Here is a 21,711-nt window from a genome sequence, read left to right as displayed (position 1 = left end):
CTGTACATAGCCCATCTGTAAACAGCCCATCTATCTACCTACCTCATCCCCATACAGTATTTATTTATTTATCCTGCTCCTTTGCACCCCAGTATCTCTACTTTCACATTCCTCTTCTAATTACTTTGCCACCATGGCCTATTTATTGCCTTAACTCCCTTATCTTACCTCATTTGCACTCACTGTATATAGACTTTTTGTTTTCTTTTGTTTTACTGTATTATTGACTATGTTTTGTTTATTCTATGTGTAACTCTGTGTTGTTGTATGTGTCGAATTGCTATACTTTATCTTGGCCAGGTTGCAGTTTCAAATGAGAACTTGTTCTCAACTAGCCTACCTGGTTTAATAAAGGTGAAATAAAAAATAAATGCAAATTGAAGTGTTGTACTGACTGAAGCATTGTCAACTTTAAAAAGTCAACACAGTCCTGAAGGCCATCGACAGTTTGACTCATTATCATATCCCAATAGGCAAAGGCACATATACTCACACCGTGTCTGTCAACGACAGGGAATGAGGTAGCTGCCATCCAAAACAATCGGGAAGGGATTAAGTGACGTCACTTTCGTCTGTCTCACCTCTCAGGCCTTTTGTGCACCAACATGAGCTGTTCCTGCTGACGCAAACGACAGGGAATGAGGTAGCTGCCATCCAAAACAATCGGGAAGGGATTAAGTGACGTCACTTTCGTCTGTCTCACCTCTCAGGCCTTTTGTGCACCAACATGAGCTGTTCCTGCTGACGCAAACGACAGGGAATGAGGTAGCTGCCATCCAAAACAATCGGGAAGGGATTAAGTGACGTCACTTTCGTCTGTCTCACCTCTCAGGCCTTTTGTGCACCAACATGAGCTGTTCCTGCTGACGCAAACGACAGGGAATGAGGTAGCTGCCATCCAAACAATCGGGAAGGGATTAAGTGCCGTCACTTTCGTCTGTCTCACCTCTCAGGCCTTTTGTGCACCAACATGAGCTGTTCCTGCCGACGCAAACGACAGGGAATGTGGTAGCTGTCATCCAAACAATCGGGAAGGGATTAAGTGCCGTCACTTTCGTCTGTCTCACCTCTCAGGCCTTTTGTGCACCAACATGAGCTGTTCCTGCCGACGCACTGAAGTACACCCGTCGGGCGCGTAAACAAATGAAACTAAATGGCCCATCACCAGCTGTGTGTTAGTCAGAGATTATGTCGCTTTTGTGTCTCCAGGAAGGGAAGTGATTGCGAGGGAGTTTCGAGTGAGGAGGAGAGGGTTTGCTTAAGCGGTCTGTCAAAGTACAGTATGATATCTCCTCTAATCAGTCAACTCCAATTGCTCTCTCATCAAACATAGAAATAGTATGATAATAATAACGAATATTTTAAAGGGTTGTTTAAGTCTATTGATAAGCTCCTCTATCCAGCTGGAAGTTACACAAAGATAAAAAATGGTTGTTGTTTGAATTAAGGTTTCCAACGGCTGTTGGGAATTGCTTCAACTTGTCCCAGCAGGTCGTCATTCCTGTCAATATCCAACATGATCTCTTTTAACCCTAAAAGTGCCAACGGGTCAATTTTGGCCTCAAGGGGTGATACAGTACATGTCATTATTTCGATATCCTGTTTTTGATCCTGAAATCTTGGACTTTTTCAAGCAACTACTTACTGACAATACCCCCCAACATTTACCATGTTTTTTGTGTTTATATGGAAGAATAAAAAATCATCTCTTTTGTATACTAGTGGTGTGCGGCAAACATGACGACCTAACCGGCCTCTCAATGCCATCATGCACATGTTGAGTTTGTCTATCCCCACCAGACGGACACGCAGGTTGAAATATCAAAACTAACTCTAAGCCAACTGTCACGTTCTGACCTTAGGTCCTTTGTTATGTCTTTGTTTTAGTTTGGTCAGGGCGTGAGTTGGGGTGGGTAGTCTATGTTCGTTTTTCTATGTTGCGTTTATGTGTTTGGCCTGGTATGGTTCTCAATCAGAGGCAGGTGTTGTTCGTTGTCTCTGATTGAGTATCATACTTAGGTAGCCTTTTCCCACCTGTGTTTTGTGGGTGATTATTTTCTGTTCAGTGTTTTTCCATTCACCGTACAGGACTGTTCGTTTGTTGTATTTTTGTTCAGTGTTCAGTTATTTTATTAAAAACATGGACACTTACCACGCCGCGCATTGTTCCTCCTCTTCTTCCACCTACGACGATCGTTAGACCAACTATATTCATTTGGGGAAAGGTTGAATCATTCATGGACATTTAGCTAACTAGCTTGCTGTTGCTAACTAATTGTCCTGGGATATAAACATTGGGTTCTTATTTTACCTGAAGTGCACAAGGTCAATGTTTTATGCTGGATCTTTGTAGAATTTTGACCCACCAAATTTTGACACACTCCACAGATAAAAGGGGAAACCTAATTAGTTTCTTGTAATCTCTCCGTGTTCTTCTTCCTCCTTCTTCCTCCTCTTCTTCTTCTTTGTCTCCTCCTCCTTTTCCCTTCTACTCCATAGCGGTTGGCAACCAAGTGTGGACCTCATTCATCTTTCAATCACCCACGTGGGTATGTGCTCGTAAAAACCAATGAGGAGATGGGAGAGGTGTGACTTGCAGCGCATCATGCTTCACAAATAGAACCAAGGTCTATTTTAGCGCCTGGCTACCCCAGATTCAAAGGCCCCTTTGATTTCTACAGAGTGATGTCATATTCATTCCAGTAATGCCATTTAAGCAGTTGATCAAACATAACACCAGTGTTACTAAAGGACCAACATTTGGAAAAGCCTGCTTTAGACTTACTGGTTCAGTACCTTAACAGTCCAGACCCACCACCCAGCCAGCTACTCAAGGCATCAACAGTCTACTCTTCATCGAACCACCCTCCTTTTGAATTTAAGCTTCTATTTCCAAGACAGCCCCGGGGTTGTGGAGGCACTGTTTAAATAGCAGCTACAACCCCCCCCCCAGCCGAGACTTAGAAAGATAGACCTGTTGTCCCTCCACATACAGGCCATTACTTAGGTAGTGAGCGTGTATGCCGGGATTGGGCTGGAGGTAATATCGAGCCACCTGTAAGTAGCACCATTCCCTAGGGACCACCGGGGTATAAATCAATGGTTCCTCTCAATAGGATGATGGTGGTGGTGGTGGTGGTAAACCCATATATCAGTGTCCTGGTGGGGTGTCTGAATTGGAAATGATGAAGATACCGTGATACATTCTAGGCTTTGGACAGTATAGATGGCACAGTCAATGTGTGCACGGTTCCCACGATGTTAACTTAGAACCTATTATAACTTGTAACTTCCATCCACCTATGTAGAGTAGCTTTCGAACCATCTAAATCTTAATGTGGCATGATAACCTGTTGTGGTCTCAGTGTCTTGATTTTCATAAAAAGAGGTCATCCATGTGCTTTTCTGTCTGTTTATTTAGTATAGTGTTTATTTAGTATAGGATGAACTTTAATGTTCCATGGGGGAAGTTGTCTCAGACACGTACCCTGGTTCAATCCTGGGCTGTATCCCAACCGGCGCACAATTGGCCCAGCGTCATCCGGTTTAGGGTTTGGGGTCTGCCTGAGTCAGAGGAGGGACATGTCAGAGGAGGGACATGAGTCAGAGGAGGGACATGGGAGGGGTCTGAAATAATAATCTGATAAAGATCTGTTAACTATATCTCAGGATACTCTCTATGACCTCATAGTAGAACAGGAGCTTTCGTTTCTGGTCAACTCCAATTACCCTCAACTCCAATTACCTTGAGTCTACGTAGGAAATAGAGGCGTTGTAGTCTGCAGCAGACACTCTCCACTTCGATCTTCCAGCTCACCACATTGTCCATATTTACACCCAGGTAAATTATACGAACTAAACTGTGCTATGTTGGGATTGTGGACAAGCACATGGTCACCGGCAGATTTGGGGTCAAACGCCATCTCATCCTATAAGGAAAAAATGACGTTGGATAGATTGTTGAATGCTATCTGAACGCATTCCACTTTAGGAGGCCGCATACATAGTCTACTGCCGGCATTATATCACGGTTATTGTCGCTGAGGACATTGTACGTTTCTATTAGGCACATGCACTGAATGGAAACGTCAAGGTCTCCTCCTGGCCCTTTAAACCTGATGAATGGTTCGAGATCCCTGATTCATGTGCCCTCTTTGCTACCCTCTCTTCGTCCCATACAGATCGTAAATCCTTGCCCATACGTGAAAGCGCCGCGCGACACCCCTCAGTAGGACTACTGATACCCTTACTACAACATTTGCCCTGCCCCACCATATTTTATGACTGAAGCATGCTCTCTCTCTCTCTCTCTCTGTGTCATCCAGGTAGATTTATGCATTTTAATTGGATTGGCATCATGCTGTGAGCTGTTCTTTGAGGAATATCAAGGAAGGAAGCTTATCTTCTCTCTCCCATTGGCCCACATGATCTTGACACGTCCAGAGCCCAGTGGAGGCACCCCTTTTAGGATGAAGGGTCTCAACGGCAATTCATTTGCTATAGTTTGATATCTGATTGGATGGACTTGATTGGAGGTGTCAGGGCATAGGGCAACAGGGAATGCAGTTGACATGTACACTGAGTGTACACCTGCTCTTTCCATGACATTATTGATGTCACTTGTCAAATCCACTTAAAATCTGTGTAGATTAGGGGAGGAGACGGGTTAAAGAAGGATTTGTTTTATCCTTGAGACGATTGGGTATGTGTGCCATTCCTGGTTTGAGTGTGTCAAGAACTGCAACGCTGCTTGGTTTTGCATGCTCAACAGTTTCCCGTGTGTATCAATAATGGTCCACCACCCAAAGGACATCCAGCTAATTTGACAACAACTGTGGGAAGCATTGGAGTCAACATGTGCCAGCATCCCTGTGGAACGCTTTCGACAACTTGTAGAGTCCACGCCCCGCCGAATTGAGGCTGTTCTGAGGGCAAAAAGGGGGTACAACTCAATAATAAGGAAGGTGTTCTTAGTGTTTTGTCCACTGTCTGATTTCCTGGTAACAGCAGGCCATATGTTGTGCCTCGCGGTAGCAGATCAGGGACAAACCCAATCTCCCCAGGCATCTGTCTGGAATGAAAAATATGTGTGTTCAAGAAATAAAAAAGTGTGACGGGAGAGATTGGAAGAGAAATCGAATGTGCACAAGGCCCTAGTAAGTAACATATCCACTGGTATGACTCGGTGGCCACCCACGACACAGAGTGAATTTTGGAGCGAGTTAGTCCGCTGCTTTGGGGACCCCGTGCCCCTTCCTGCCACGGGCGCCTGTTAAAGGAGAGGAGCGTTGAGGTTGAGCCACCGTGGCTCTGTGGCGGTAGTGTGCGACAGCCAGCTGCCATCCCGGGCGAGACCCTAGAAAAGGGCCTTCATTTTAGGGATACATTTGTGGCCGGTGTCGCCTTAGCGATCATCCACCCTTCCAGAACAAAGAGATGTCACTGCAGTAGATCCATCATATAGGTGTGGATGCATCCTAGACCTCCCTCTCCTTTTTACCCAGCACCCCCTCTCCATATCGAGGAAGAGATTGTGATGGATAGAGACTGAAGCCATGGCACAACTCGCTAGCTCAACCTACCCTAGGCCCCCTTTTCCAAACAATCTGCATCTGCCACCACCCAGCGCATGAGATGCCTTTGTAGCAAAGGGGGACCAGAGACCGACAGAGAGACACACACACACACACACACACACACACACACACACACATACACAGCTCACCCCCCCCTGATGTATACACTACGGCTCATCAGGCATGAGAATCAAGAGGCTCAGGGTAGCGGGTCGACTGTTATTGTACAGCGGCCCCTTAATGATCAGCATCTGTTCTCTTCTCTCTCCCCGCTAGCGTTAGCCCGTCCTCCGTGCACCCGTTAAACAGGCCTTTTGTGTGTCGTTTCCTACCAAGATCCCCTTGCTGCAAAAAAACCCCCCCTGGTTGCTCTAGCCTTTCACCCCGCCCCTTGTGGAGAATCATACTGCTGACTCGGGTGGAAGTTTGATTTAAAGGCTGTGCTCGTTTGGGTGAAAATATATACTGTGTGTTTTCTGTAAGGAAACAGTGATGAGCGCATCCTCTATTTGCGACTCACTGATATTGTCCTTGAGGAATATTGTGTAAGCCTTTAGAATTGCACATACACACACACACACACACACACACACACAAACACACACGTTTCTAGTGATTGAATACCTGCTCTGCAAAACGTACATCCTCAGGAAACACTGCAAGTAAATCAAATGTGCAATCATGTTCATCACAGCTAAAGGCTATGGAGAAGAAAAGCTTTTTCTATTCCTATTGTGTTACCTCTGTGATCCTCATTACTACTCATGCGTAGTCGAGTCCGGAAACGTCGAGCCCAGCAGGGACAGCAGTCAGTTGGACGGCGGATACCACGGATACCAGTTTTCTTTGGAGTATTTTTGAACAAAGCCTTGAAGTGAATGCTTACTGGTGGGAGAATGAAGAGAATTGTGTGGGGGAATGAGGAGTGTCTGAAGCTGACCAGTGTTTGGTTGGCAGTAAATATGTTATGTTAATAAATGACGATGTCTCGGATGTTTAATTGCCTGGTTTTCTAGACATAAGAGACTTAGTTTCTTGGGAAGGCATCACGTTTTCACATTTATCTTGAATATATTTTAGGTGTGTGTCCTGGAGAGTTATGATGACTTTAGTGACAAATGATGATGTTAGAGCCAAATGGTGAAGGGTGAAGTTTCCCCTAGATGCTGATCTTGGGTGAGTTTTGCATTTCCACCAACTAATGGTTAGGATTGAGGGAGAGGAAGTTGATCCTAGATCAGCTTTCACCCCCCCTCCCAGAGCAGGTGGTTTTCAAGATCTATGTGTGTATTTGGTTGGTACTTGAGTTGCCAACTATCCACAGCATTCCTTAAAAACTAATAACCAATATAATTTGGATGAGGTCCTCATCTAAACGTGCTGACTAAGCAGAACGTGGGCATTGCATCTTAATGAAACTATGGTCTGCGTGGTATTGATTAGGCCATAATTGATTGATGAGGGCAAAAACGGTGCCAGAAGGGAATTTTATGGTAATCAAGAAGCACTGCATGCTTTTGGACAGTGTGTTTAAATCAATTGGTGTGTCTTCTGTGTGTGGATGTTATCCTTATGAGGTTGTAAGCACAAATCTCTACGCACATGATTTTTTTTTTTTTTTGTCTCTTTCTGGAAATGTGTCTTGCATATCATCTCAAATAGCACAGCATCACTATATACAGTATACAGTGCATTCTGAAAGTATTCAGACCCCTTGACTTTTTCCTCATTTTGTGTTACGCTACAGCCTTATTTGAAAATTTCTGAAATCTTTTTTTTTCCCCCTCATCAATCTACACACAATACCCCATAATGACATTGTTTTTCAAATGTATAAAAATAAATAAATAAAGGTAATACATAGGTATTCAGACCTTTTACTCAGTACTTTGTTGAAGCACCTTTGGCAACGAATACATCCTCAAGTCTTCTTGAGTGACGCTACAAGCTTGGCACACCTGTATTTGGGGAGTTTCCCCCATTCTTCTCTGCAGATCCTCTCAAGCTCTGTCAGGTTGGATGCTTTTGGACAGTGTGCACAGCTATTTTCAGGTCTCTCCAGAGATGTTCGATCGGGACCAGGTCTGGGCTCTTCAGAGACTTGTCCCGAAGCCAAGACAAGGCAGGAGTGGCTATGTGCTTAGGATTGTTGTCCTGTTGGAAGGTGAACCTTCGCCACAGGCTGAGGTCCTGAGTGCTCTGGAGCAAGTTTCCATCAAGGATCTCTCTGTACTTTGCTCCGATCATCTTTCCCTCAATCCTGAATGGTCTCCCAGTTCCTGCCACTGAAAAACATCCCCACAGCATGATGCTGCCACCACCATCGTAGGGATGGTGCAAGTTTTCCTCCAGATCTGACGCTTGGCATTCAGGCCAAAGAGTTCAATCTTGGTTTTGTCAAACCAGAGAATCTTGTTTCTGATGGTGTGAGTTCTTTAAATGGCTTTTGGCAAACTCCAAGTGGGCTGTTATGTGCCTTTTACTGAGGAGTGGCTTCCATCTGGCCACTCTACCATAAAGGCCTGATTTGGTGTAGTGCTGCAGAGATGGGAGAACCTTCCATAAGGACAACCATCTCCACAGAGGAACTCTGGAGCTCTGGCAGAGTGACCATCGGGTTCTTGGTCACCTCGCTGACCAAGGCCCTTCTCCCCCAATTGCTCAGTTTGGCAGGACGGACAGCTCTAGGAAGAGTTTTTGTTGTTCCAAACATCTTCCATTTAAGAATGATGGAGGCCACTGTGTTCTTGGGGACCTTCAATGCTGCAGACATGTTTTGGTACCCTTCCCCAGATCTGTGCCTCGACAGAATCCTGTCTCTGAGCTCTACGGACAATAACTTCGAATTGACTTGGTTTTTGCTCAGTCATGCACTGCGGGACCTTATATAGACAGGTGTGTGCCTTTCCAAATCATGTCCAATCAATTGAATTTACCACAGGTGGACTCCAATCAAGTTGTAGAAACATCTCCAGGATGATCAATGGAAACAGGATACACCTGAGCTCAAATTCGAGTCTCATAGTAAAGTGTGAATAGATGTAAATAAGGTATTTCTGTTTTTTTTTTTTTTTGTAATACATCTGCAAAAATGTCTAAACCTGTTTTCTCTTTGCAATTTTGGGGTATTGTGTGTCGATTGATGCGAAAAACAATGTAATCTGTAACGGAACAAAATGTGGAAAATGTCAAGGGGTCTGAATACTTTCCGAATGCACTATATGTAGTACAATATACATAGTCAGATCACATATGGTCTAGGCAGGTGTACAGTTGTGATCGTGCACCAATATGAATGTATTTGAGAGGGCATGATACATGGAAAATGGAACATGTCACACTGAAAGAATTGCCATTGAAAGAATTGTCACTGAAAGAATTGCCATTTCAGAATGTGTTACTTTTTTTGGTGGTTCATTTAAGTAGTCCTTTAGTGCACTGACTTATGGTTTACTGTAAATTCCCTTTGATTGTTGCTGTTGCCGCATAGTGCCTGCTTATTTCCTGTACCTGTATTTATACAGGTATCTGCCATCAGAAGGGTGCTTTTTTTATTGCTAGGGAATTTATCCTTTAAAAAAACCATTGACTAAAAGCAGTGATGACATTGATTGACTGTAGTGTGGTTGAATAAATTACCTATAGTGCCTTTCACAGCCACCTGTGACCCTTTCTATGACGTGGCTCATTTAGTTACCTTGCCAAAAAACCTTGGTGACACATTTTCATGCCATTTCCACATCACCATCTGTGGTCCTGTCTGTGACAGCTAGGTAATTTCCTGAAGAGGTTGAGGGGTGGCCCTACCGAACGGCAGTTTCATCTAGTTTTGAGTGTATTAGTGAATATAACGTATCAACTCAAATTTTATTTGTCACATGCACCCAATACAACACGTGTTTACCTTATTGTGAAATGCTTACTTACAAGCCCTTAACCAATAATGCAGTTCAAGAAATAGTTAGTCAAATGTTTTCTAAATATACTAAAGTAATGAACAAATTAAAGTTATACAATAAAAAAACTAAAAAACGAGGCTATAGCCAGTACTAACTAAAACAGATTGGAATCATATTGTCATCTGAACAGTCATTTTGGCCAGGGATATCTTGATTCAATACAGTGTCGTTAGAATGTTGCAACACAAATACCCTAAAGAATTGTGAGAAATTACAGTAATCTCATCTAATGCATTTCCTCGATAATAACGAGTACCACAATGGAAATAAATCTGTGGATTTGATTGTGCCTTGGTCATTTTAATGCATCTATTGTGGTACTTAAGTGGTTGAGGCAACTCCTATATGTATTTTACATATGTCTAATAAAATACTTAAAATCTTTCTTTCTTTCTTCTTTTTTTTTTTTTACACTTTCCCAGAATACTGACCCGGTCCATGACCTGCTGTTGGATGTGATCACATGGGTTGGTATTCTGCTCTCCCTGGTCTGCCTGCTCATCAGCCTGTTCACCTTCTGCTTCTTCCGGGGCCTCCAGAGCGACCGCAACACCATCCACAAGAACCTCTGCATCAGCCTCTTCATTGCAGAGTCCCTCTTCCTGGTGGGGATCAACCGAGCTGACCAACCGGTAAGAACACTCCTAAGCCGGACAGATGATGCTCAACAAACACAGCCGACTCAATCTGTTTTCAATGGCAGCTGTGTGTTAATGGCGGGTCTAGGGTGGTGTTGCTCTGTTTGTCTGACCATTTGGGGAGGTTTCTACTTGTGATAGACTCCACCACACACCTGCATCAAGCATGTCTCATGCATTTTGGTATTTAAGCCCCCGGAGGTCCCAGTGGTTGACAGAGAGAGGCGTGTCAGGGGGCTTCATCTCAGTAGTCTAAAGTTTCTCCCTTTTCTTGCCATCTTTATATGCTCTATTCTGAACATGCAGGATAGGTGAAGGCAACAAAGTCTATTTGGGATCTGTCACCTGTCTCCCAAATCAGTTCTGATCCGGGAAAGGAGGCGAGGAGAGGGAGCCACGTTAGACTATTGAAATGCATCCAGGGTGTCAGCTCTCTAGTGCTTGAATGGCCAAAGTGCCCACATGTTTTCATTTCAACCTGGCGTTTGATTCATTAGTGTTACTGATTGGCCAGAGAGGTTGCACACCTGGTTCCTCAGGTCTAAATTAGACATGGTTCTGTGCCCAATTGCCTATTATACAACGAGTGAGTCACTATGGTAACCAGGGCTTCAATAGAGTTGGCCCACTGGTAATGGCTAGATAGTTAACCATATAACCAGTTTCATTCCTTATGTTTAACTTTTGCTTCCAAGTTATTCTGTTCACCCAACAACCCTAGTAAGACGCTAGAAATTATAGTAGAAAACCAGCATAAGCTGAGACAGGAATTTAGGAAATCCATCAGCTTTTGACCTTAACCCTTATGAACTGTTTTGCTCACATCTTCCTATTGCAGTTAAATATTTCAAAAGCATGTCGGATACTTAAGCATTCAGCGTGCGCTTCACCGTGGCTCTCTCGTCTCTTGAGGGCCAGCTCCACTCGAGAAAGCAATTCAGTAGTCTGAGCAGAACATTAAGGTTTGAGTGTACCTCGATGCACTTCCTAGGGCATCTGTGTATTTGAAGGGTGAACCGCTCAAGTACAATGGATCTGTAGATGCTATATCATATTTGTGCTAGTCAACATTAGCAAGGATTCCAGGTTCATGGAAAAATTGTCTGCTATCATAATTTAAAGAAGTGAAGGTTGCAGGTAGTTGAATGTATCTGTTTCCTCTACAGTTTAAAACCAATATAATTACCCCGATTCGAATGCCTCATCTGAACATGAGAACATGAGTGCATTGAAGCTTTAAGTATCCACGGTTATGTGTGTGTGCCACTCATAACAATGTTGTTCATCAATTTATTGGAATGTAATGTATAGAATGTATTGATGGTATAGGTCAATCACGTGTATAAAGGAGAGAAATATAAAATGTGCTCAGCGAACAAACATCTTTCATGTATCCTTTCAACTAGCAATGATAATCAACACCATGGGATACCTTTGCTAGTCAACCCTGACCTTTGCCCTCATCTAGCCTCTCACCTCAGTCCCCCTGGTTCTCCCCCTGATTCTCTCGGTCCCCCTGGTTCTCTCAGTTCTCCCCCTGGTTCTCTTGGTTCTCCCCAGTCCCCCTGGTTCTCCCCAGTTCTACCCTGTTACTTCACCTGACACAGCTCAAGCTCCAATGTTTCTATTAAAGAACCACATACACCCTCACCCCAGCCTCCCCTTTCCACCCCCCACTGCAATAGCCCTCCCGTCGTGGAGCAGTAGACTGATCTCTAAATGCTGTGGGTAATCTGGATTAGGCGATCAATATGTCAACCCCCAACAGGGTGCAGGAGGGGGGGTGAGAGAAGTAGTTTGAGGTTCTCACTTTGTGTTAATGAATGAAAGTGTGTGTGTGTGTGTGTGTGTGTGTGTGTGAGAGAGAGAGCTGTAGTTTCCAAGGTAAGGAATTTTGCACAATTAGAACAGTGGCAGACACACACACACACTTGTTGTCATAAATGTGAACCCTAGAGTATGGATGACTAAGCAACATGTATATTATCTTAGAGTTTTCACACTGCTTTTGCCCTCTACTCATTAGATGTGATGGTTTTGATTCAGTGGGCAGTTTTAAAGATCACTCTCTCCTGAATTGCATTGATGGCCACTGGTCCTGACAGTCGTTTAATTGAACCAATTTCAATGACCGCTGAACAAAGTACCCCGGGTATGACCAATTGCTTCAATAATCTGATCAATTACAGTCGTTACAAGTATGAATGAAAGTGTGTGTGTGTGTGTGTGTGTGTGTGTGTGTGTGTGTGTGTGTGTGTGTGTGTGTGTGTGTGTGTGTGTGTGTGTGTGTGTGTGTGTGTGTGTGTTCTGCATATGGTTTTTGCCCCACTGTGTCTAAGCCAAACCCATTCAAGTTTTGAACTTGACCTTTGACCTTGTACCGTGTCACCTTTCCCCTCAGATTGCCTGTGCTGTGTTCGCTGCCCTGCTCCACTTCTTCTTCCTGGCGGCCTTCACCTGGATGTTCTTGGAGGGCGTGCAGCTCTACATTATGCTGGTGGAGGTGTTCGAGAGCGAGCACTCGCGCAAACGCTACTTTTACCTGGTGGGTTACGGTGTGCCAGCGCTCATCGTGGCCGTGTCTGCCGCCGTGGACTACCGCAGCTATGGCACGGACCGAGTGTGAGTATTTACCGGAAATGGAACCACGGCTTTAGAACCATACCATTATAACGTTGACCGTAAGAACCCCGTTATTTAAACCATGCCCACCATTAACCCATTCCTAAGGTGTACATTCTAAAGCAGTGTTGCTCAAATCTCTCCTGCGTGTTCCTTTATTTGATATTTTCCAGTACTGGCACACCGGATTCAAATGGGGTTGCAATTGAACAAATGTGAAATGTGAAACGTCAGGGTGGTCCTAAGGATGAGTTTGGGAAGCAATTCTCGAGAATCGGTAACTGGGGAAACAATAACGTGTTAACTTATTGTAGTCAACAAATTGAAATAATGGCTCGTTCAAACATGTTGTCGTCCATACGACCAGCACCTTCTGATGGCACACAATACCAGGCTGACGGCCATATCTGAACTATTCCAATATGGTTGTGATATGTTCACTATGGCTGTTGTGTAGGCAGGGTGGTCCACTGCTGTTAGTGTTTATTTGTTTACCGGCTGTCTAGACGTAGTGACGTTCTGCTGTGCCGTTCTGTTTGTTTTTTGAGAGCATGGTGGAAGTTCTTCTGCCGTTCTTCTGTGCCGTTCTAAATCAGGGTCTGCATTCATCTCAGCATCTCAGATTAGGAGTTCTGATCTAGGATCAGGTGCCCTCCCTCTCCATGCAAAACTGATCCTAGATCAGCACTCTGGCCCAGATGACCCCATGATAGAGGGGTTTCCTGAACACCTGACCTGAACGAGAAACATCTGGTAGACTAAAACAAGGGCACGTAGGAGTTTTTCTTCTGACCAGGAACAACTATCTTGACACTAAATGTGGTTTATTTCCAAATGTATTTGTTCAGGTTAATTCACACAACCGCACTGAATCAGCTGACTAATTTCATTGAATAAAAACAGTGTGCGGTGGTCGTTATAATTGCAATAACTGCTGCAACAACTAATATTCCTCGTCACTCCCGAACGGTTATTCTAACGCAGAACTTCTGCTGACCCGAACAAAATGTCTAACGGTGGCAAATGCAAGCCATAGCTGTGTGAATGTCAAGCCATTGTGGTTAGCGTCTTCAGCATTTACGTAACTCCTGTACAACTGAGCATGAGAGCAATAGATGGAGAGATGAGGCACTAGACGGAGCCGGAGCGAGAAAGGGAGCCGTCGGGAATGTAATTGTCATAGGTTCTTATGTTTCCCCGCTGAAGACACTGGAGAAATGATTTGATTTGCTCTCGCACTTCTCTCTGAAATATAAACCAGCGGTCCTAACAATGACACAGAGCAGAAGTAGAGAGAAACGGTTCCTCTCTCACTAAATATGTAGCCAATCTGGAGGGAAAAAAAATACAAAAAAAAACAGCATCAGAGGTTTTCACAAAATGTTTATCGTACATGTCACTGTAGGAACTTTAGTGGTCTAATAATTGGTGATAATTGGTGACTTCATTAAATCATTAATTTGCCTACTGTTTCAAATTAATAATGTGGGATACGGGTGCCATTAATCGTTTTAATTCAAAGGGAACAATTAACTTGAAACTCTGATTAGTAGTTTAGCCTTCGTTCATCAAGTCTCATATCAACAATCTTAAAGGATACATAAGGTCTTTAATTGTATTAGAGCCAGCATTTGGCAAAGCAAGAGAGAACCACATTTAATAAATATTGGATTTATTGTTACACCAGAGAAACAAACACACAGTGACAAGAAACAAAGACCATGATTCATCTATTAAGATTATAATTTTGCAATGACGAATATTCAAGAAGGAAACACAGAGAATGTAATTTACTGAGTCAATGGTCAGATTCCTCTCTCTGTCTTTCTCATCGACCTGCGTCGGTACCGTCTGTTGGTGCAGTCAGCTTTGTGTTGCACACAAGCTATGAAGATGTCCAAGAACCCACTCTTGTGGGCCATTCGTTCTTCAGCAAAGTCTGTCCATTGTTCTTAATTCCTGGAAAGTGTTCCTTCTCCGATTCTTCGTGAGGAAGACGTGCCTCTGAGTTCAGAGGCCGTTTCCTAGAGTTCTGTATCAGTCCAAGACTGACTATTCTTTGTCATGCCTACTTTCCTCTCTCCCTCCAGCAAGACAAGTCTCTTTCTCCTCCAAATCGATTCAATTCTCCTTTCGTCTTTTGGCTGAGTTTTCCACTGAATTTCCAACTGCCAGAGAGCGGTTTTTATTAGGGTGGGTGTGACTCTTTATCCGATGGCCTCAGACATCAAGGGAGATGGGGAGTTCCCCATCCCGCTTTGTGTCAGAGTGACTTGTAAATAAGACATAAAAAAAAGTCTATTAGGCCCTTATTGTACATATAAAATTGTTTTCCAAAGTGTTTGTCTTACATTCTAGAACGCAATGATACCAGATATGTAATATGTACTAATGTGTATTTAGAAAAGTAGATATATAAAAGTACACATTTTACAGAGTAGATATATAAAAGTACACATTTATTAACAATACCTTCACGTAATATGTTGTCATTTCAAATGTATTTAAGAGTAGGGATGAAAGTCTATACTTTATCGTTTGCCTGTGTTACAGAAGAGTTGGGCGTTTTCCCGCCCAACATCATGGGGAAACTTTTGATAGACACACCACATGACCTTGGTTGTGTCTCCTGAGAGGTCAGAGTTCAACCTTTTCCTTTGAGCTGTTGTGACTGGTCAGCTATCTCCTTAGAGCAGGAAGAAATACTATAAGTCAGTTCCTAAAGGTTTTACCTGTTGGGCGAAGATTGTCCATTTAAAATAACATAAAATTGATCAGAAATACAGTGTAGACATTGTTAATGTTGTAAATGACTATTGTAGGTGGAAATAGGGAATATCTACATAGGTGTTCAGAGGCCCATTATCAGCAACCATCACTCCTGTGTTCCAATGGCACTTTGTTTTAGCTAATCCAAGGTTATAATTTTAAAAGGCTAATTGGTCATTAGAAAACCATTTTGCAATTAAGTTAGCACAGCTGAAAACAGTTCTGATTAAAGAAGCAATAAAACTGGCATTCTTTAAACTAGTTGAGTATCTGGAGCATCAGCGTTTGTGGGTTCGATTACAGGCTCAAAATGGCCAGAAGCAATGGACTTTCTTCTGAAACTCGTCAGTCTATTCTGAGAAATGAAGGCTATTGCATGCAAGAAATTGCAAAGAAACTGAAGATCTCACAACGCTGTGTACTACTCCCTTCACAGAACAGCGCAAACTGTCCCTAACCAGAATAGAAAGAGGAGTGGGAGGCCCTGGTGAACAACTGAGCAAGAGGACATTAGTGTGTCTAGTTTGAGAAACAGACGCCTCACAAGTCCTCAACCGACAGCTTCATTAAATAGTACCCGCAAAACATCAGTCTCAATGTCAACAATGAAGAGTCGACACCAGGATGCTAGAGCGTTGGACTAGTAACCGAAAGGTTGCAAGATCGAATCCCTGAGCTGACAAGGTAAAAAAAAATCTGTCGTTCTGCACCTGAACAAGGCAGTTAACCCACTGTTCCTAGGCCGTCATTGAAAAGAAGAATTTGTTCTTAACTGACTTGCCTAGTTAAATAAAGGTCAAATTAAAACATTAAAGCCAATCCAACTTGCTTCAGGAAGCATGGGGTGAAATCTCAAAAAGTTACCTCAACAAATTGACAAACTAGAATGCCAATGTTCTGCAAGGCTGTAATTTCTTCAAATGGAGGATTTGTAGACACAATTATTATTTCAATTAAGAATCATTATTTCTAACTTTGTCAACATCTTGACTATATTTCCTATTCATTTTGCAACTCATTTCATGTATGTTTTCATGGAAAACAATGACATTTCTAAGTGACCCCAAACTTTTGGATGGTAGTGTATACTTACATACACACACTAGACATTTGTGTGTAGCAGGAGCCACATTTCTTGGTGATGGATTGAGACGATAGCTGCCACTGCCTGTCGCCACAGCACCATGTGAATAATAAAATTCTAGCCACCGGTGGAACAATTATACGCAACTGTGAGAGATGGGGGGGACGGACAGGGCGTGACATGCTCAGCTAGAGATGGAGGGGTTTGGGCATCACACAGCTCAATATTCCACCTAGAATCGGAATAGAATCATTTGAGCAATAAAAACATGACCATGTTAACTGAGGAGAAAGTGTCACACTTTACAAATTCAAAATGGCCACTGAGATTTTGCTTAGTCACATCTCTAAGTGAGTCCAGTGACAGAGAACATAATGAAAAGCATTGTTTTGTGTTACATGCCCTCGCGTAGTTCCATTTAGGCTGTTATGGGGCTAATTCGCTCAGGAGTTAAACAGTAAGTGTGTTATAAGTGTTTCTGTTCCTTGTATAGCAGCATGTTCCAATTGATTCCACAATATGTTATTTTCAACGGTTTACCGAAATTAGTCTAGTCTACGTTGCCAGAGTATTCTTAGACTAATGTTAGATTGTGTTAGCTGTTGGGGACAATATCTCTGTATGAACAGTGAATTTATTCATTTTTTTAAAAGCCCTAGGTTTGGGGTATATACTATTCTACTGTAAATTATATACCATGAGGTGAACTCATATAATGCCTTACCAAAAAGCCACATATCTCACATTTCACCCTAAATAATTCACTTGATCATTTAGCTGACATTTAATAATGTTTTTATTTTGCAACAGATAAACTGCGTTTAGACACCTTGGCATACGTGGAGCCCCTCATGTCCTCACACGTGACTTTAAGTCTCTTTAGGTTCTCTTGTCTCGAGAGAACCTAAACGTCTCTCCCCCTCTCTCCAAAGTGTCTCTGAGCTAAACTAATGTGCCAAGTTACAGTGTATCAGTGTCACCGATGCGGGTATGCAACACTAGACGTTGGGAGACAAAACGCTACCTGGGTTTCTATTCTCTTTGCGTCGAAACCAAGAAGATCAGAGGAGGCTGCCGCCAACTCAGTGTCGGGCCGGCACATGGGAAAATTGGATACGCTCAAAAATCAAAACAGAACCCTGACATGACTGGAGAGGAGAACATGCAGATAGTCGGAGGATTGCTGGCTTGAGTATTCTCCAGAAATGACAGCCCTTTCCCTTTTAAAAAAAATCAGCTTTCAGCATATTTTATAATGACTACTTAGGAAGATTTTGGTATGCGCATGCGTTTACATCGTCTCCTCTTATCCCTTGATAAGAGCCACGGGGAGAATTTTCAAGTCTCAGTAACACCAAAGTAACACTCACTGGTTGTTTCCCAAATGGCACTCTATTCCCTATATGGTGCACTTCTTTTGACCAAGGCCTAAAGAGCGGTGCCATTTGTAGGGCTCTATAAAATCGGGATTATTTTGTTGCCTTATTCAGTCATTTTTTTCTCCCAAATTACGTAATTTTTGTGAGCTTTCCATTTTTTTCCTACCATTTTTTTTCTTTTTTTTCCCAGTCTTAAAAATCACACTTTTTTTAATAGAAAAATAACACAATTGGATGGTTTAACTCCACACCAATGCTTAAACCAGGAGACCACTTTTGAGGTCTGAACAAAAATGCTTATGTTGATTTTATTTGTCAAACGTCAGTCAAGCATCGATCATCATGTCACCAGAATTACACCCTCCAATTTTTTGGGAAAGGAGCATCAAGCTCACACCGTGCACTTTCACCACCCTGTGAAGTTCTTCATAACTTATCATTTGTAGCCATTAATAGCTAGAAGGGATCAAGCTTTTGTCAAATTAACATCAGATTTTACGTTTCATAGCAGGTTAGGAGAATTAGGTTAATGTTAGGAAAAGGGTTAGGGTTAGCTCAAATGCAAAATTGGACCAAACCATCCTGTTTCCATCACAATAGTCTGGATTTTCTTCAAATATACAGTATGACTTTACTCGCATAAAAACTGTGAATGGAAAGTAGTGTTGTTAGCTATCTGGCCATCCAGAATCAAAACAACTCATGGACTTCTGCATCGTTTCCGTGACAACGTCAGCTAACCCATCTGTATTTATTTTCTTTCAAAGCCTCTTTTGGCACCATAACTGTGCTAGAGCGTGTTGGTGTGTGATGTAATTGCACATACTCGGCCAAGGCATTTGAGCTTGTAGCTGCGACTGTAGTCTAATAACGCTACTGACACCTAATATGGTTGAAACACGAGCGAATATTGCACTAGGGCCATTTCATGTAAGAAAATAAATATATTTTTTCAGGACTCAGTATGTATTTCTGAACACTCACTATTGTAGTCCGTGTTCGAGGTGACACAGAATGTTTGGCACTGAGCAGATTTCAAGTCTTGTGAGTGGAAACGTACATTTTGCAAGCATTTTGTGCAACATCTGGCGTGCGTTACCTGTGAATGCTGAGCTGTACCCACTTTAACATGAGAACCGCAATAGGCCAACGGCCACTGACATAGTCATTTTGTCAATTTAAAAAATCGCCCACCCCCCAAGAAAAGCAACTTCCTGTCTCTTCCCTGACTTTTCCTAAATGTTTGTATTTTACATTGCTCATTTGTCAGACTTGTAAAATCACAAACAGACAGGTATTTAGAGCCTTTTTACCAGTTTTATTTTCTCACACCTATTCCCAACTTAACCAGCCAAGACAATGTGCTGTAGGACGTTGGTACCCGGGCCAGGCGCTAATGCGTCTCTCTCCCCTCGCTGAATGAATGATAAATAGTTGAATAGGAAATAATTGTGCACTTAACTTCACAATTGAAATTAAATTAGGCCTTACTGAATGGCAAAGAGAGTGAAGAGGTTGATTTTTAATTTAGAACAACAATAGTGTAATGATGAGTGTGTGTTAAGCCTATTTATCAGAGTTGGCGCCCATGTTTCTAGCAAATCATTTCACCGTGCACTTTGTGGGTTGATATTTTCTTTTACGTTTTACTTTGTAAATAGATGCTGTTAAGGGACTGTTTTATTTACTATAACTCTATTACTTATCATATTTATTGTAAGGCAAACGAAAATTGCAAAACATGTATTTTACTCTATCCATGTTGATGAGCTAGCGGAAGCAAACGATGCCAGTCAGCCTGCACAGCCGGCCCATCGAAACTACTCCTAAACAACACAGAAACGAAACAACACCAAAACTAATTTCACACATAATAACAGTTAGCCTAGAGACCCAATTAGATTTTACTGATGAGTCTGATGAGTGAAAATATTATGTTGTCAAATTGTACGTGAAGAAATGGCCACAGCTTGGAATTGACATATGCAGGGGAAGGAGCATCACTTGATCAAATCCTCCTTCAGTCACATGCAGGTAAAAATGTACTATATAGTACCAGAAAGAGCATATTCTGCATTCTATGACACTTAATAACTCAAATTCAAAAGGTGCGGCCCTACTTTTAAATATCACTTTTTCGAAGAATATCTGCGCTTACCATTCAGCACTTGCACGACAGCATTGCTCTGGCTACTAAGCAAACATTGGTAACATAATATGCTATCCGGATTTTTCAAATACATTTTCTTATTTCCACAATGTTTCTTTAGACCTTCCAAAACAAAATTATAAGGATTTCTTTGTGGTTTGATTTTCGTTTTTTACTTATAGGCTAGAGCAGGTATATTCCGCTCTTACCAGCAGTCCGGAGCCTGCAGGTGTTCTACCTGATCATTCATTTCACCCACCTGGTATCCCAGATTTAAATCATCCTTGATTAGAAGGGTACAAGGGAAAAAATGCAGTGAGACTGACTTCAATGTCCCGAGTTGAGTTTGAGGGGCCTAGAGTAACCTAAACTAATGAAAATGCAATGATGTTCTTTTAAATGATATTTTTTTAGTATTCTAATGTTACCCAAGACATTCTTAAACACAACCTAATGATTATTGTTCCAATAGCATATATCAAATGTGTTGATTAAACTGTTAGAATGTTAATGCGTCATAGTCTGGAAGTGGTGTCGAAAATAGGCTATAGACTTTTTCAGTAGGACTTTCTCAACCTTCTCTATAAGGTACTTATAGGCTGTAGGGCCAGGTGGTTCTAGTGTTAAGTTACAGTTTCAGACAGTGGCCATAGGCTATTGCGGCTATTTGAGAATAATGTAGACCTATCATAGTGGCCTATCAACAAAACATTTCCACCTATAGCTGTTGTCTTCTATGATATCGTCTACAATAGCCAATATGTGGTGTTCAATGTAGGCCTACATTTCATGAGGCTTTTTAAAAACATTATGCATGGCTTGACATTAACCATTTTAGGGCTGATGTTTTAGTCTAAAAGCTCAAATCACTTCATAACATTTAAGAAATGATCTGTAACACAATTGGCCAAGTAGGTGACTGAAAATGATATTGTATTGTGTTATATGATGCAAGAAACCACTTTACCAAATTAAATTCATACTCCCTTCCTTTTGGCTTATTTGCATATTCAAGCCTGTCTCAAAACAGGACACTGCCCCTTTTAAGACACAAAAAAAAAGCACTGTATCTGACTCGCTTGTTAAAGACTGTTATATATCTACACGTTCCGTGCTCTTGCAGGAAGCAATCACTCCCTCATTGCTGACCCAAATGAGCTATAACCGGGCTAGAAACTCAGTAACTAATGTGCACACGCAGCTACACACGGCTCTGCTCTGTGATCTCAAATGTGCATCTAGGCTAGCTACACTGACAGAGGGTGATGGAAAAACCGCTTATGCCCATGAAATAGATCAAGGGTATGCCACTGGGCTCCTCAGCAGGCTCAGCCTAAATCAAAACCACCAACTTAGTCTTGAAGTTAGATTTGGTTTGTTGCATTAAAAGGGAGCGTTATTAAGTTGATTCAATCCCAGTTTCCACAGTAGATGTGAAAATGTATCTGTTTAAAACCAGGAAAGATGGTGTACATTTTAGTAAAGTTCAATCTCGTGCCGGCTGGCAGTTATTGAGCAGCTTAGAGGGAACACTG

The 21,711-nt window shown here is 42.3% G+C and overlaps 1 protein-coding gene across 16 annotated transcripts in view; it reads left to right on the top strand.

Moving 5' to 3' along the window:
- Nucleotides 1-21,711, top strand: part of LOC110500600 (adhesion G protein-coupled receptor L3) — a 313,269-nt gene that overhangs the window by 263,083 nt on the left and 28,475 nt on the right. For all 16 annotated transcript variants that reach the window (XM_021578039.2, XM_021578040.2, XM_021578038.2 and 13 more), the window contains 2 exons: nt 9,958-10,167; nt 12,575-12,795. In XM_021578039.2, the coding sequence (XP_021433714.2) occupies nt 9,958-10,167; nt 12,575-12,795 (431 nt within the window). The remainder of the gene's footprint in view (nt 1-9,957; nt 10,168-12,574; nt 12,796-21,711) is intronic.

Source organism: Oncorhynchus mykiss, chromosome 21 (genome assembly GCF_013265735.2).
Source record: "Oncorhynchus mykiss isolate Arlee chromosome 21, USDA_OmykA_1.1, whole genome shotgun sequence".
NCBI classification, from domain to species: domain Eukaryota; kingdom Metazoa; phylum Chordata; class Actinopteri; order Salmoniformes; family Salmonidae; genus Oncorhynchus; species Oncorhynchus mykiss.
This window is presented reverse-complemented; position numbering and strand designations above follow the sequence as displayed.